Source organism: Penicillium coprophilum, assembly GCF_028826855.1.
Source record: "Penicillium coprophilum strain IBT 35676 chromosome Unknown utg000002l_segment0_segment1, whole genome shotgun sequence".
Classification (NCBI taxonomy): Eukaryota; Fungi; Ascomycota; class Eurotiomycetes; order Eurotiales; family Aspergillaceae; genus Penicillium; species Penicillium coprophilum.
Genome location: NW_026622722.1, coordinates 3,129,236 through 3,145,008, shown reverse-complemented (window position 1 = coordinate 3,145,008; position 15,773 = coordinate 3,129,236). Strand labels below are relative to the sequence as shown.

General features: G+C 49.1%; 7 protein-coding genes across 7 annotated transcripts; 4 read left to right on the top strand and 3 right to left on the bottom strand.

Moving 5' to 3' along the window:
• Positions 1-259: 259 nt before the first annotated feature.
• N7500_003254 (NAD(P)H-dependent flavin oxidoreductase) lies at positions 260-1,306 on the top strand (the record flags this gene model as incomplete). The annotated part of the gene is made up of 1 exon (XM_056674400.1): positions 260-1,306. The coding sequence occupies one exon, from the start codon at positions 260-262 to the stop codon at positions 1,304-1,306; it is 1,047 nt and encodes a 348-aa protein (XP_056534925.1).
• A 358-nt stretch (positions 1,307-1,664) lies between these two features.
• On the bottom strand, positions 1,665-3,274 carry N7500_003253 (taxilin; the record flags this gene model as incomplete). The annotated part of the gene is made up of 4 exons (XM_056674399.1): positions 1,665-2,463; positions 2,524-2,672; positions 2,748-3,022; positions 3,136-3,274. 4 exons carry the CDS (start codon positions 3,272-3,274, stop codon positions 1,665-1,667), a joined length of 1,362 nt encoding a protein of 453 aa, XP_056534924.1.
• A 385-nt stretch (positions 3,275-3,659) lies between these two features.
• Positions 3,660-6,842, top strand: cym1 (pitrilysin family metalloprotease cym1; the record flags this gene model as incomplete). Its single annotated transcript, XM_056674398.1, has 2 exons — positions 3,660-4,033; positions 4,091-6,842. 2 exons carry the CDS (start codon positions 3,660-3,662, stop codon positions 6,840-6,842), a joined length of 3,126 nt encoding a protein of 1,041 aa, XP_056534923.1.
• A 707-nt stretch (positions 6,843-7,549) lies between these two features.
• N7500_003251 (uncharacterized protein) lies at positions 7,550-9,833 on the top strand (the record flags this gene model as incomplete). The annotated part of the gene is made up of 9 exons (XM_056674397.1): positions 7,550-7,598; positions 7,646-7,665; positions 7,726-7,809; positions 7,869-8,185; positions 8,236-8,671; positions 8,730-9,039; positions 9,089-9,303; positions 9,349-9,412; positions 9,475-9,833. The coding sequence occupies 9 exons, from the start codon at positions 7,550-7,552 to the stop codon at positions 9,831-9,833; spliced, it is 1,854 nt and encodes a 617-aa protein (XP_056534922.1).
• Positions 9,834-9,965: 132 nt separating this feature from the next.
• N7500_003250 (uncharacterized protein) lies at positions 9,966-11,121 on the bottom strand (the record flags this gene model as incomplete). Its single annotated transcript, XM_056674396.1, has 3 exons — positions 9,966-10,511; positions 10,566-10,712; positions 10,951-11,121. 3 exons carry the CDS (start codon positions 11,119-11,121, stop codon positions 9,966-9,968), a joined length of 864 nt encoding a protein of 287 aa, XP_056534921.1.
• Positions 11,122-13,116: 1,995 nt separating this feature from the next.
• On the top strand, positions 13,117-13,802 carry N7500_003249 (uncharacterized protein; the record flags this gene model as incomplete). The annotated part of the gene is made up of 2 exons (XM_056674395.1): positions 13,117-13,128; positions 13,191-13,802. 2 exons carry the CDS (start codon positions 13,117-13,119, stop codon positions 13,800-13,802), a joined length of 624 nt encoding a protein of 207 aa, XP_056534920.1.
• A 374-nt stretch (positions 13,803-14,176) lies between these two features.
• N7500_003248 (uncharacterized protein) lies at positions 14,177-15,527 on the bottom strand (the record flags this gene model as incomplete). Its single annotated transcript, XM_056674394.1, has 2 exons — positions 14,177-14,410; positions 14,472-15,527. The coding sequence occupies 2 exons, from the start codon at positions 15,525-15,527 to the stop codon at positions 14,177-14,179; spliced, it is 1,290 nt and encodes a 429-aa protein (XP_056534919.1).
• Positions 15,528-15,773: the final 246 nt, after the last annotated feature.

Sequence of the window (15,773 nt, the reverse complement as noted above, 5' to 3'; positions counted from 1 at the left end):
AGCTCGGTGCCGAAAATGGCTATATACTCGAGATGTATTCATAAGACATACATAGAATGCATACATGTATGTACGGAGTAGCAGAGTAGTCGGACCTGCATGTAGATCGGCTATCAGCTGCCTCGGTCCATGGCTTATAGCTTCCCCGCATTTTATATCGCACATTGATTCTCATGGTCTATATAACCATAGGCACAGTATTCAGAGACATGGCAATCTTTTCAATTCTACTTACAATCTACCATCTCCATAATCCAACATGTCTCTCCAAACACCATTATGCTCTCTCCTCAAGATCCAACACCCAGTCCTGTTAGCTGGCATGGCCCGCGCATCTGGAGCTCCACTAGCAGCAGCAGTGTCTAATGCTGGCGGCCTAGGTACAGTCGGCGGATTAGGATATACACCAGCACAGCTATCAGAAATGCTCACAGAGCTCAAGTCACTCTTGCGGGACCCTTCGCTCCCCTTCGGCGTGGATCTCGCTCTTCCACAAGTCGGAGGCTCAGCACGTGCAACAAATCATGACTACACACACGGGCAGCTGGACGAATTGATCGAGGTGACTATCTCACACGGCGCCAAGCTCTTCGTCTCCGCCGTCGGCATTCCGCCAGCGAAGACCATCAAGCGACTCCACGAGGCCGGTATCTTAATCATGAATATGGTCGGCGCGCCAAAGCACGCCGAGAAGGCGTTCAAAGCGGGAGTCGATATTGTCTGCGCGCAGGGTGGCGAGGGCGGTGGGCATACCGGCGAAGTGCCGTTCTCTGTTCTTGTACCTGCTATTGTGGATGTTGCGCGGAACTATAAGAGTCCACTGACTGGCCAACCGGCACTTGTCGTTGCAGCCGGCGGTATCAACGATGGCCGCAGTCTGGCAGCGTCATTGATGTATGGTGCTGCAGGTGTTTGGGTAGGCACCCGGTTTGTGGCCTCGGATGAGAGCAGTGCTAGTCGCTTGCACAAGGAGGCGGTTGTTGGGGCACAGTTTGGTGAGACCAAGCGCACGCTTGTTATCTCTGGTCGACCGTTGCGCATGCTGCCCAATGATTATATTAAGGAGTGGGAAGCACGGCCTGCTGATATCGCCGCACTGACTGCTAAGGGTGTTGTGCCCATGATGCACGATTTGGAGAACGAGAAGGATGTCGATGTGCCGTTCCTCATGGGTGATGTCTCAGCCAATGTTAAAGAGATTAAACCAGCTGAGATCATTGTGAAGGAAATGGTTCAGCAGGCTGTCGAGGTGCTCAAAGTTGGAGGCTCATATATCACCCCAACAGGACCGGCAAGTAAACTATAGATGTTATAGACGTGAAGCTGGACGAGATGCGGTTCATCACCTGGTCCTGACACTAGTGCGATAAAGCCTGGCAAGTTTTTTTTCTTTCTTTTTCTGAGCATGCCATGCCATGTACTTGTACAAAAACACCTGAGACCAATAAGACTTGCATCAACCAAAGAGGAATATCGTGAGACAAACAAAAATGTATGGCACCAGAACTTCTACTTTCAAATTGAACCCGAATATTAGCATCTATGTAAGCCACAAAGTATGGCATTTGCCTAGGGAGAAAAGCAGAAAGTCGAAGAAAAACGTCATTAACGAGGGTAACCAAGTTGTTTCAATCAAAATCCACATCAAATAAATTGGAATAATCTTAGAAAACCAAGCCATTGACTCCCGCAGCATTGCCATTTGCTCGAGCCTCCAAAAGATTCGGGGGCGGAGTTGGACCGAAGACAGGCTTCTCTGAAGGTTGGTCGACCCGGGTTGGAGGTGGCTCAAGATCTTCGTCATCACTGATATCCTCCTCATCATCTTCATAATCATCATCGTACTCGCTTTCAGTGCCTTCATCGTCACCCTCTAAATGATCATCGCCTTCCGCCAGAGCAAGTCCTTCACCTCGGCCCTGGGCTTGCATACGCCGGCAGAGGGCTTCAAGGTGGTGGCACTTCCGTCGCCATCTTTCAAGTTCTTCATGGTTCCGAGTCCGTTCCTCTGCCATTTCCAGGATATTGCGGTTAGTTTGCTCGTGCTTCCGGTTGAGGGTATGATTCTCCTTCTCCAGGCGCTTGGTTTTCTTGGACATTTCTTCCATCTCCTTGCGGAAGGTAAGGAAAAGATCGTTGCTGTTGTTCAAAGTGTCCTCGACCTGAAGGTCTTCGTCAGCGACCGGGGAATGAGAGGGGTTATGGGAACCCTTCTGTACCTGTTTGAACTTCTCCACGTAGATGTTGAGTTGGCTACGCAATTCGGCTTCGGTATGCGAGAAAGTGGAAACCTGGGAGGTCAAAGCTCGGCTTCGGTTCGCTTCAACCTCACCAGCACGGCGCTGCTCTTCGAACTTGGAGGCGAGACTTTGAATCTCGGAGTCTTTGCCACGTAGGAGGCCCCTGTAATGTAGGTCGCGCGTGTCGAACTGCTCGCTGATGGTCTTAAGCTTGGCACGGAGTCTAAACCACTCAGGTTAGCAAACCCAAAGCCCGTAGAATAGAAGGAGATTGACATCATACGCTTCGTCCAGATCAACATCCACCTTCTCGCTACGAGGGTTCCCTTTGGCAGCCATGACGTCTTGGATGTCATAGAGAAGCGAGTCGAGACGTTCGTTGACAATCAATCGCGCTTTCTTCTCTGTGTCCTCCAGCTTCTTATTTTCATCCTACCAAATATTTAGCTGGCAAGCCCTGCGCGGTGTTTGTCGCAATCGCCTCAAGGCGCGTGTTAATGAACCTACCTTGACCTTTTTGTTCTCTTTCGTAAGCTCTCGACACAGCTTCTCCAGCTTGTCCTTCATTGTGATAGTCTTGTTAAGATCAGACTTGCCCTTGTCTTGGTCTTTTTGCAACTGATCTGCGCGCTTCTTGCTCTTAGAATAATCACGATCCAACTTTTTCATATCCGCCAATAGCTCGGTATATTTCTTATGAACGGTTTCAAGTTTCGTCATAGGAGACTCGATATTGCTCAAAAGCTGGTTGAGGTCACGAGTTGCCTTCTTGACCTCGCGCTCTGTATATCAAAATCCCAAGTTAGTGACCCTATATTCCGGACTAACGCCGTGGCCCAGCGGCACCAAGCAAAGAGAAAAAATGCCGCCGCAGAATACAAAGGGAGTCACGCACCAATTTCCGCCTCTTGGTCTTTCTCGCCGGCGGCATCTTGCTCCAGTTGAGAGATCTTGGCTGCCAAAAGCTTGGACGTCTCGTTTGGGTCGGCCGCTTTCTTCCCCTTGTTCTTCTTCGCCATGGAAGTGGACGACATCTTGAAGTGTTTGCGTGGGGTATTACAGAAACAACGTATTTGGCGATCCGATGCACGGAGGGTTGGTACGAAGGCCGGAAGCCGAAAATTTGCGCCAGATAGGCGGGATACAGGGCAGGATGTAGACGGATCAATCACACGGAGCAGAGATCCCAGAGGCAAGGCTCATGAGTGAGATCACTGGCTCTGGGATGTAGGAATCGTTCGTTCGTCGTAGCGTTCGGTAAAGAGCAAATGTTGGTCTTCGGAGCAGAACTTCGACAAGCGGGCGGCCAGTGAGGCTTACGCTAGCATAGATGATGTAAGCCTGGGCGGTCGGGTGGCCGGGCTGGACATTTTCAACTCCGGGGTTGCTTATTCTCTACTATCGTCAACCTACTTAATTATGTTGCGCTCATCGATGCGCCTTCGTACGGCGCGAGTTCCGAATGCTCACCCGCTTACAACACGCTCATTAAAGTCGACGCAAACTATCCTTCCGCGCAATACTCTGAGAGCTGCATCGACGGTGACCAACTTGGATAACTTCCCCAAGGTTGGTGAGAAGCTACACGGATTCACTCTACAGGAGAAGAAGCATGTTCCTGAGCTTCACCTGACTGCAGTATGGCTGAAGCATGACAAGACCAATGCGGACTACATGCATGTCGCCAGAGATGATAAGAACAATGTGTTTGGAATCGGCTTCAAGACAAACCCGCCAGATGCTACTGGTGTGCCTCATATTTTGGAGCATACTACACTATGTGGAAGCGAAAAGTGAGCAATACGATATCGGAAATCTCTACATCCTTGCTGACCTCGTGGTTTCTTAAGATTTCCAATCCGTGACCCGTTCTTTAAGATGCTTCCACGCTCCCTCTCAAATTTCATGAATGCTTTCACAGCTTCCGACCATACTACATATCCATTTGCCACGACTAACCAACAAGATTTCCAAAATCTTCTTTCTGTTTATCTCGATGCTACTTTACACCCCCTTCTTAAGGAATCGGATTTCCGACAAGAAGGATGGCGCCTGGGTCCCGAGGATCCGCGTGCTGGAGAGTCAGTTCCCGGACAGCCTAAGAAACAGTTGTCATTGGAGGATATCGTGTTCAAGGGTGTTGTTTACAACGAGATGAAGGGTCAGATTTCTGATGCAAACTATCTCTACTATATTCGTTTCAAAGAGAGCATCTTCCCCTCGCTGAACAACTCGGGTGGAGACCCCGAGTACATCACCGATCTCACTCATAAGCAGCTCTCGGAGTTTTCGAAACGCAACTACCACCCAAGCAACTCTAAGATCCTTACTTATGGTGATATGCCTCTGGTTGATCACCTGCAGCAGATCGGTGCAGTCCTAGATGGCTTCCAGAAAGGACAAGCGGATACTGATATCAAGCTACCTCGGGACCTCACCAAGGGTCCTCTTAACGTGACTGTTCCTGGCCCCATCGATACATTTGCCAGCGAAGACAAACAGCACAAGACATCTACCTCCTGGTACATGGGTGATACAACCGATATTGTGGAAACTTTCTCAGTAGGAATTGTTTCCTCGCTTCTGCTCGATGGCTACGGTTCACCAATGTACCGAGCTCTTGTTGAGAGTGGTCTTGGCTCTTCTTTCACACCAAACACGGGTCTTGACTCATCTAGCCGAACTCCCATCTTCTCGGTTGGACTTAACGGTGTGACTGAAGCGGAAGCTCCAAATATCAAAAACGTGATTCAAAACGTCTTCCGGGAATCCGCTTCTGCTGGGTTTAGCGAGGAGAAGGTTCGTGGATTCCTTCACCAGCTGGAGCTCTCGCTGCGCCACAAGACTGCAAACTTCGGAATTGGTGTAATGGAGAAGACCATATCGACTTGGCTCAACGGCTCAGACCCCATGAAAGAGCTGGCTTGGAATGATGTCATCGACGAGTTCAAGAGGAGATATGCGAAGCCCGGTTATCTCGAATCTTTAGTGGAGAAATATCTCATCAACGACCAATGTATGACCTTTACCATGGTCGGTACTCCCACTTTCAACAAAGAATTGGACGAGAAAGAGGTGGTACGGAAAGACAAGAAACTTGCTCAGCTTATCGAAGAGCATGGCTCAGTTGAGAAGGCTGTCACCAAACTCGGAGAGGAGGAATTACAACTCCTCAAGATCCAAGAGGACGCCCATAATGCTGACCTGAGCTGCCTCCCGACGTTGAGAGTCAAAGACATCTCGCGAGAGAAGGAGCGCAAGCCTGTCCGAGAGTCTAAAGTCGAGGGCGCCGACGTCGTCTGGCGTGAAGCTCCCACCAATGGATTGACCTATTTCCAGGCCCTCAATGACTTCGTTGACCTACCCGATGAACTTCGGTTGCTCATGCCCTTGTTCAACGACTGTGTCATGCGTTTGGGAACTGCCAACCGGTCGATGGAACAGTGGGAAGATTTGATTAAATTGAAGACTGGAGGGATCTCGACCTCGTCGTTCCTTGTGTCGTCCCCGACGCACTTGAATCAATTCAAGGAAGGCATGCAATTCTCTGGATTTGCTCTTGATAAGAACATCCCCGAGATGCTGGAAATGCTCTCGGTACTAGTTACGGAGACGGACTTTACGAGCCCTGCTGCACCTGCAATGATCCAAGAACTTCTCCGGATGACCACCAATGGGGCTTTGGATGCCATTGCGGGAACTGGTCACCGATTCGCTGTGAATGCTGCGGCTGCCAGTCTTTCCCGGAGCTTCTGGGTCCAAGAGCAGCAGTCTGGGCTTGAACAGCTGCAAGCTACGGCTAACCTGCTTCGGGACGCAGAGTCCTCTCCGGAGCGTCTCCAGGAGCTGATCGAGAAGCTCCGCCTGATTCAATCCTTCGCTATCTCTTCGTCAAACCTCCGCGTCCGGATGGTTTGTGAAAAGGAGAGTGCTAGTAACAACGAATCGACCTTGCAAAAATGGATATCCGGATTGCCTCAAACACAGTCCCCAAGCGCCAATCTTACCACCTCCTTCAAGTCAGCCGACAAGGCTTTCTATGATATGCCATATAAGGTCTATTACTCTGGCCAGGCCACACAGACTGTGCCGTTCGTTGATCCCTCCAGCGCTCCGCTCAGTATCTTGTCTCAACTTCTCACCCACAACTACCTCCACCCCGAGATCCGGGAGAAGGGAGGTGCCTACGGAGCGGGTGCTAGCAATGGACCGATCAAGGGAATCTTCACCTTTATGAGTTACCGGGACCCGAACCCTCTGAACTCCCTCAAGGTTTTCAAAAACAGTGGTGTCTTTGCTAGAGATCGTGCTTGGTCCGAGCGTGAGATTGAAGAAGCCAAGCTTGGCATCTTCCAAGGTCTTGATGCCCCCGTGAGCGTCGACGACGAAGGTGCGCGCTACTTCATGAGCGGTGTTACTCATGAAATGGATCAACGCTGGAGAGAACAGGTCTTGGATGTTACAGCCAAGGATGTCAACGCGGCTGCTGATAAGTTCCTGGTGAATGGCTCGCGGCAGGCGACTTGCGTTCTGGGTGAGAAGAAGGACTGGGCTGATTCAGAATGGGAGCTGCGCAAGCTTTCCATGGATGCCGCCGCTTAAGCAAAAGCAACAGATCATCGTCCAGCGGTCGCCTTTTCTCTTTCATTCTCTCCACACCTTCTCCTGAACTAGGCATGAGCCTTATTTGGGGGAATTGTATCACTACTTTACCTTGCCGTGTATTTCTATCTACCCCCAATCCCCCTGCATGACACTCTATCGCATCCTATCTTGTACATATATCCGTGTATATCCCATTTGCATACATCTCCATTCTCTGTGTTTTTGAACGTTTGTTCTGCCTTGCAACCCGCGCTGAAGATATTCACGTGCTTCGGCACCGAGCTAATCACATCTTCAATCAGTCACTACCTTTGATTGAAAGATGTCGCATTCCCATCAGGATGCTCGCGCAAGAATAAAGAGAATGTGAACCGTTAGGTACACTTCTCTTCTCCGTTTTTCAGACCCGTCCTGGATCCATAAGTCTACACAGGACGGACTAAAAACGAGGGAACATGAATATTTTATAGAAACGTAGAAATAATATAAGTCTTTCTATTTGATTTTACAGGGAACACTCAGAGTACTTCGTACAATAAGTTGGGATTGAAGCGCCACAGCTAACTGCGTGAAAAGCGGAGAAACGATAATTCCTCCCCCCTGATAATTGCCCCCGATGGACTCCGAAGTCAGCTTACTCTCTCCAATTGTGTTGATCACCACCAAGAGGTCATGAAAGCCATGGAAAGTTACTCCGAGTAGTTATGAAGAGAACGGGCGCCATGGTCGGCCCTAAGCCGACCAAGGCCTGTGGTGAGTCCCAATACGGCCTATTGTGGAGAGAAGCTAACCAGTCTTAGTAAATTGCCGACGACTGAAGGTATTAAACACAGCTGCTCTATGATGTTCTAGTAACCAGGAGATAACTTACATCACCTAGATGAAATGCGAAGTATCCGGGCCTCCTCCATGTCGCCGTTGCCGTCACACTCGAACAGCCTGTATCTTCAAGCCCCGGGCTAATGTGCGCAAATTATCATAGTGGATATGATCACCCGGACGCCGAGCTGACATTTTATTTAGGCATCTGCAGTGTATGAGATAATGGAGATGCAGCAAGACCCGGCTTTTGCATCTTTGCCAGCGATCCCAGACCATCAGTCAATTCTGGACCGGCTGGCCAGAATCGAGGCTGCGCTGGGTATCACTGATGACTCCCAGGACCTACAAGACCCCGAAGACGAAACTAGTTTGTCTCGAGAGGTAAGTCTCGAAGAAGAAACGGAAGTTGTGACACTACGTGGTGTATGGGCAGCGCTTGCGCATTTACGAGTCATTACTCGTCCGGCTCCAGATGATAGTGTCTGGTCGCGATCCATTGTTCAGCAGCTATGGAGCTCGTATGTACTGGCTAAATCACCATGAAGGACGATGTCTAATAAAATCACAGCTTCTTGAAAGATCTCCCACTTCTTCACTTCCTAACAGACCATGGCGCGTTCGCTTCTCCGACTCCTGTCCTGCTTGCTTCTGTGCTTTACATATCTGCTCTGCACCATCCATCTTCTGGGCTGGCATCGTTGGACTCGGGGTATTTTGCCGCTATGTATAGTGCTATCGCTGAGATTGTGACTCCGTCTCTGCGCCCAAGTTCCCTGCAAGTGTTAGAGCAGAAGAGCGAAGACCAAAATCTCTCCCCACAATCCAAAAGAGAGAAAGCCTTTCATGATATCCTTGGGTTGATCATGGCTAGTTTGAGCTGCGAGGCGTACATTGCTGCTACAGGTTCATGGATTGCAATGGCATATCGCCTCTGGCTTGATCATTGTCCAGTAGATATGACTTCCACTTTGCAAGACTGGCGTGGCTTGTTCTCCGGTCTTCAGGTAGAAACACCTCCCAAACCCGGGATTCGGACGATTTGTTTACATTTGTTTGGTTCAGGTCATTGATATCGAGCACGCCTCAATGCATATGTCCTACCCACTCCTCCCACGACATGCTGCAACTCCAAACATTCAGCGGCTGGATGGCCACCAACGAAATGCTTTTCAAGGCCTTGCCGAAATGATGCACTATGGATTAAGTCACTTTGTCGGCCGTGGACTACCGAGCATATGGTCTTCTATCAATGCAGATGATGCCGACATCGTGCCTACAGCTCGGTCCCCATTTACTGAAAGCGACTTGCAGGTCATCCGGCATTGGGCACGAAAACTTGATGACTGGTTGGTACAATATAATGGCTTATCCCGTGAGTGTCCATGAGCGATGATGCAAGTTCCGGAGCTGACTTTTGTTAGAGCCCACTCCATCTGATCGACAAGGTATTGTTATTTTGCTCCAGTATCACCTGCACAAGTTATATGTGCTTTCGATATATCATCCTGCTCGCGGATTTGATCTCAGTCCTGCGAACATCAGTTCATTTGAGCGACACGAATTACTCGTTTCGGCTCGGGCGGTGCTGAGGCTGAGACAAGATGATGCCAGCATATGGTCCAATTGGGACTTGGTTGTAAGTTCAGTCCCAGAACCAGTATTTCTCTTTCTAACAATTTAGATGATTACATGGGCGGCCGTATTACTCCTCCAAGGCGTTGAAGATGGCATGACGCACCAAGATGGTATGACATATTCAACTCCCAGAAAGTAGAAGCATCAACCTCATTCTAATTCTCTATTCCAGACCTACATCTCATTCAAGCACACCTCCAAAGCTTAGAACGAAGAAACCGTTCCGCTGCAAGCATTCATACTGTTCTATTCCACAGGCTCGAGTCTAGTATGCAAGCCATGCATACTCCCCCAGACACAAGCGTGGCATTAGCGTTCCCAGGCCCAAGCGCAGACGACTCGTGGACTATCTTTGACCAGGAGATAATGTCTCTTGCAAACCCGCCATGGCTATTCGATGAATCGACGCAGCTACCACAGATTCAAAAGGTGCCTGCAGTGCATCATTTACATTCTGGACTCCCACCTTTCCAGTACGACTCTACCATTCTAGCAACTGCATCCCAACACTTTGAGCCAAATTCACAGTAGTGCTGCACTTAGGCAAACTTCGCTTATTCAAGCGGATCCTCGGTTCATTATCATCAACCCGGAAGAGGATTTAGTAGTGCATGAAGAATCATTGCTTGATGTAATCTAGAAATATGCCCTTTACACTTCAAATCACAGTCGATGAAAGGAACCACCACACAGCCTCCGAACACAAAATCTCAGTTTGAAAGTGTCCATCCCCTCGTGGTAATCTTTCATCATCTTATCCGCCCCGGCCCACTTCTCCATCCTGGTCTCAACCTCCCATTTCGTTTCCGTTTCAGAACCCACCTGCTCCCAGAACTTTTCCCACGTAGCAGGATCATGACGATAGTGCTTACCAGCGGCCTCCTTATCTTCCGGCGGAGGGGGATTCACTAGACCGATCTGTCGTCCTATCAAAAGAGAGCCGGGCTTATCCTGGAGTAATCCGATAAGCCGCTTCGCAACAAGGAGCTGCTGGTTCCAATTGAAAAGATGGAAAAAGGAAGCTGCGTTGATAATATCAATTTTGTTGGTCAGGTTCTTCACTAGATCGGAGTTGTCGTCGAATACGTCTGCTACTATGAACTGGGCTTTGAGATGATCATGGTCGTTGAAAAGGTCGTATCCAATGTCGTAGAAGTCTTGCCGCAGGTCTGAAGCATACAGGTTCTCAGAAGGGACCCCATCGAATACCTGATCACGTTAGATTGGCTTTCATTGCTCTAGGCTTTATATGAGCTGCCTTACCAGTTGACGCAACTCTTGCCCCACTGCACATCCAACATCGAGCAGTTTCTGGCCAGACTTCAGCCTGTCAAGGACCTCGGGGTATAGTGGTGATTGTGGGATGCTCAAGTCCAGGAACCGGAATGATCCAATACAAGGGTACGGGAACTGAGGAGATTGGTTAGCATGTTTGGTCAATAGTAGTCGTCTTCCAGTTGTTCGAAGATTTGAGAGCTGCCAATTGGGCCTGACGGGGATGGAATCCGCGAGCTCTTCGAGGTACAAGGTGATCGGACAGATTGTGGGTAAAATAAGATCGACACTTACCACAGCAAATGCTCGATCTCTCTGTGTCATTCCATAGTGATTAATTTAGACACTCCCACCATGGATGGGAAGGACTCACCACTTTCTTTACATGGTTCACCACCTGGTCAGGTGGGATTTTGCTGTACTTCTCGAGCAGGGTCTTCGCAGGCTCGGGAGCCTCAATCAGCTCAGGTTCGTACCAGGGGAACTTCTGAGGATCGAAGCCGCCATCGAGGATGGATCTGAGATCGGACTCAGCCTTGGCCATGTCGGAGTGGAGGGTCGAGGTCGGGTGCGGAGCAAAGCCTGTGATGTGACTGAGTACTCCTGTAGAATTTGGATCTCGTAGAGCTTGGCTATGTACTTCAGTCTCTCATCTTTGAGGCAAATTGCAAAGACATTCGCGTTCCGTGCTGAGGATGCCCCGCGTGGGGCGTGTGGATATCCCGCAATTTCCCCTTGGCTCTTGTCCACGTCCGATCTCCGTAGGTGACTATCCCAGTTGAACTTGAAGCAGAACCTCATTAGTTGAAGGTCAGGATCTAAGATTAACGTTGGAGAGAGGCATGTTTATGGAGTCATTTCGATCGCCTGATATGTCAGGCCCATCGATAGATAACTAACCATTTAATTAGTGTTATTTTCTTCCAGAATGATTTCAATCCTCTTTTTTTCCCCTAGCCGATACAGTGGCATCTACGTATGGAGTACAAGAAGAAGAGATCTTACTCAAAGTAGAGTGTCATATTGCTTCATAAGGACATATAAAGCCACGGTCACACGAAAAGAGCTTCATGATATAGCTTTTGATGAGGGTTGCATCTACAAACCCCTGATCAATAAGAATTCCCCAGAATAATCAAAGAGACACGGTTGACGCGAATGTGGAGCTCTATAGCGATTGTATAGTGATCGTAGCAAAATCAAACTACATAATAATGCGGATGTGTCAGACTCTATAAGCAATTTTCAGATCTCTTTGGCGTAATGTGAGTAGTATACGCAATATAATGGTAAAGAAGGAATTTTCTCTTCTTCACTGTAAGCCTACAAGATTATAACAATCCGCTGCTTGCTTGGTCTCACATTTTGAGGTGTTCTTTGTGCTTCTAGCGATGCAAATGGTTGTCAGGAAACAAAGTAGTTCTGGCAAACTGCTCATTTGAGGATATATATATATATGAGGCCTTTGGTAGAATTCCCTGTGTATTCTTTGAATCCTCCTCCTTTCTTTCCACTTTTAGTCTTTGTCAGGCAATCTCGCCCCTGTTCATTTACAGCTCTTATATTCAAGACGACAAAGCCGCCCCCCTGTGCGGAAAGCCAGAGCCAGCAGTGCTGTATGTTATAGCATCAAAATGACGCCTTGATATGAGCTGTGGTCAAACAAATCATGTCCAATATTCCATCGGCCGACGAATAATACCCTCCTGGAGAGGGTCTCCTCATACTGGAGATACAGGCGCGAGTTTTGAAATCTCTCGTCCGATGTTGTATACAACTGGTGCACGATATTCGCGAATCCGATTCGATGAGTGACTCCTTTCCGATATTACCAGAACCGCCTCTACAACCCCGAGCCAAGCTGCCATATAGATAGGAGACGTACCATCGAGATCTTTCTTTCTTGAAGTGGCCTTGGGATGGTTCTACTGGGTCTAACCCACAGAGTCCGCAGTGCAGTGGAAGAGGAACGCGGCAACGAAGACATTCATAATTTTAACTGGATGGATGCTAGGGCGGAATACCATAGTCTATCTCAATGAGCTCATCGCATAGTTGAAAACTCAGAGGCAGTTGCAATGTTCATCTCTTTTATAAGACTTATGTTAGAACTTTATAGCCCACTCTCTACATTAGCTCTTACAAAACCTCATCTGCTCCCAAGCAACCAATATCTTTGATTTAGACCCCGGTCCTGGCAGTAATCATAGCTTGAATGATGGTTCAGGGAGCGCTTTTGATTGCATTCTTCCCCAGCGGCTGTAATACAAGGCAGGATGCTAAAGTTGCATTCTAGGACATTGTGTTTCATCTTACTCAAGTTTGTCACAGCAAAATTTCCTCTCTGTTGTAGACATGAACGGTCAATACCGTAATACTAGATGTCGGAACAATGGTGTAAGGTACACAGGGAAAAATCAAGCCTAGCTTAAAGAGCCTCCTTCTATCTAGCCACCTATGAATATCCCATTCTATTTGATTTTTGACACAGTACTACATAGGTATATTGCATCAGAAATAAATCTCGATATTCAGAGCCATGTCCGGCAACGTGAGTGAACTATGGTTACCTGCCTCCACCTCGCCTCATCTAACATAGTTCCTATATCTCAGTACACTTGCGTTCCCACCATCAAATGGCTCATCAGAGCTCTCCGTAACGACAACGTGGAAGCCGACGGTATCGCCACTTGGAATGCAATCCTGAATCTGCGATTCCCATCAACACAAGGCTTTTCCATTCACCTATATGCCCACAGCGCTGTGCGTGGATGTCCAGATTGGGTCGAGCTTCAAATTTCACATTTGAAAGACGGCCACCAGAATCCAGTTCTCGTGGTATACTACCAACGCGCTGATAGGCAGAATGATGATCAGTGGGAAGATGGACAGGGAGAGCTACAGCTGTATCTTACGTTTCGGTATCATAACTTTGCAGAAGATGCATCGCCTATCTATGGAATTCTTGCAATTGGTGCCAAGTTGAAGATCTTCCAGTACGACAATCCCTCGCGAAGCATCGAGCGGTTTGTTCCGCCTTGGGATTTGGAGCGTCACGATGAGCAGGTGTGGAACATGCTTAGAAAAATCAGCAGGAGTCACACTGATGCTGGGGTCAGTGAAACGAGAGGCATCAAAGATGAGGCTGGTGGACAGGGGAACCAGGAACCGAAGAATTTGTCGAGGGAGGCTCAGGCAGTTTGGTGTAAGAAGTCAAAGACTTGAGGTCCTAAAGTTGAAGCGGTACGGGCAGCATGATCAGGCTGTGTTGATGGGTGTTGGGGACAGTGTAGCAGAAAACGGGTGAAATGCTCATAGAGCAAGAGTTGATGGAGGGTAATACCCACATGACAATTATCACGTCGTGGGCTTAGAGGGTCAAAAGTGTTCAAGATCAATTAGGATTTTTCATGTTTTCATCATGTTTTCAATTTGAAAAGCGCTCGGGAAGTTCTGGCACTCTTGAAACTCTCGAATTCATGGGGGTATAGTGTAACAAAGTCGCTAATATCATACAAAAATAGGTGATCGATGGCAGAGGTCCTCAATAACCACTTAAAGCAAATTGCAGCAATGCGCGTGGGGACATATTAGCTTGATCAATCGAGAGAAGTCGTGTTATCACCAAGCTCATGGGGAGACATAGCCCCTGGCGAGGATTTGGACAAGCCGGGAGAATCCATGGCCAAAGACGAAGGCGACATAGATAGAGATGGGAAGGGCTCGGTTTGGTTGTCGGACATCCGGCGGCTTGATGACTCGCTGAATGTCCTTCTCGGGATATGATTAAATTGTTGTGACCGCAGACTTGAGTTAGTGGGTGCTGCAGCAGGCTAAACAAGTAAATTGGTTAGTTTCTTCATCGCTGAGGCTAAAACATGCAATGTGTCATACCTTATCACCGCCTCCCGCATCAAGGCCTCGGCTTAAAGCCAGCTCGTGGGCAGCAAGCCGTCGCCTCTCAATATCCGCTTCCTCTTCTAATGCCGCGCGCTGCTCTTCTGTCTTCAAGTCTGTTAATGATGGTGTGTCGACACTTTGAGCACTAGCCGATCGCTTTGGGGACCGTTTCTTCTTCCGCTTGGTCTTTTTTACAGATGTGGCACCGAGACTGGACGCGGATGCAGACTGTATAAGCTCAGACTTTGTCCCCGACTGATCATCTGATTCCAGGCCCGTTCCCCGGCGCCCAAAAGCAAGTGCAAACTCATCGTCAAGTGGCACTGCATCTTCCTCCTCATCACTAGGGAATAGATCTCCGCGCGAGCTAAGTGAATTGTCTGTTCCGCGGGAAGATTGCGTGGCACTGCGATTCCTCATATTAGGGGCGGGGGAAAATTGCTCTCCATCATCGTCCGCAGCTTCCATTAGCGGCTCATTTTCGTGCGCATAGCGCCGGGCGCCAGGATGTTCTTGGAGATCAGCAGCCGAAGGCCGATACTTGACTCCCCTAGCACCAAGTCTCCACGGAAAGCGCTCGAGGAAGCCAAGGAGGGAAGAGCTGGGAATTACGGTTGGGTCATCGCGATTGTCCGGCATGAGAGCGGTGCTCCTTCGCCTAGTGTTGCGCGTCCCGTAGCTCATCCTCCGGGGCCGACGCGGCTGGTCAGCAGCTCCGCGCGCCAGCCCGCTGCCAGCAAGGAGGCGGTCGAGTTCACCTGTACTCCACCCAATTAAGCCATCATCTTCTTCGTCGTTGGCCCAGTCATCGTAAAAATCAAAGTTGGCTTCGGCTTGGCCCCTTCGTCGCCGCCTTAGGTGGTCTTCTCGGCTCGGGAGGCACGGTGCTGTACATGCAGTCAGGCAGTTCCCAATGGATTCAAAACACGGGGAGATGTAGTTGTGGGAGAAAGTATAAAGCCCTTCTTGAGCGGTTTCGTTGGCAGTCTCAATGTTATGGGAGATCTGATTGATCCTTTGTCGGATGCGGGGGTCGCGCGGTCGCATCATCTTGGGCAACAGCGTCAACGATAGACGCTACTTAAGATGGATATCGTCTGATTCGCTCCACCAGCTGCCGCTGGCGACATCGGAAAAGTTACAGGGTTGGGCAGAGGCAAGTGAAGTCGATACGAATCCGACCTCGCGATGTCATTCCTTGCTTAGTCAGCGCGGGTAATTTCTGGGGGAAATTTGGGTTGATGAAGATGCGTTCAGGAGGGAGAGGCATGGAACTTGGAGAAAGCATTGTGTTCT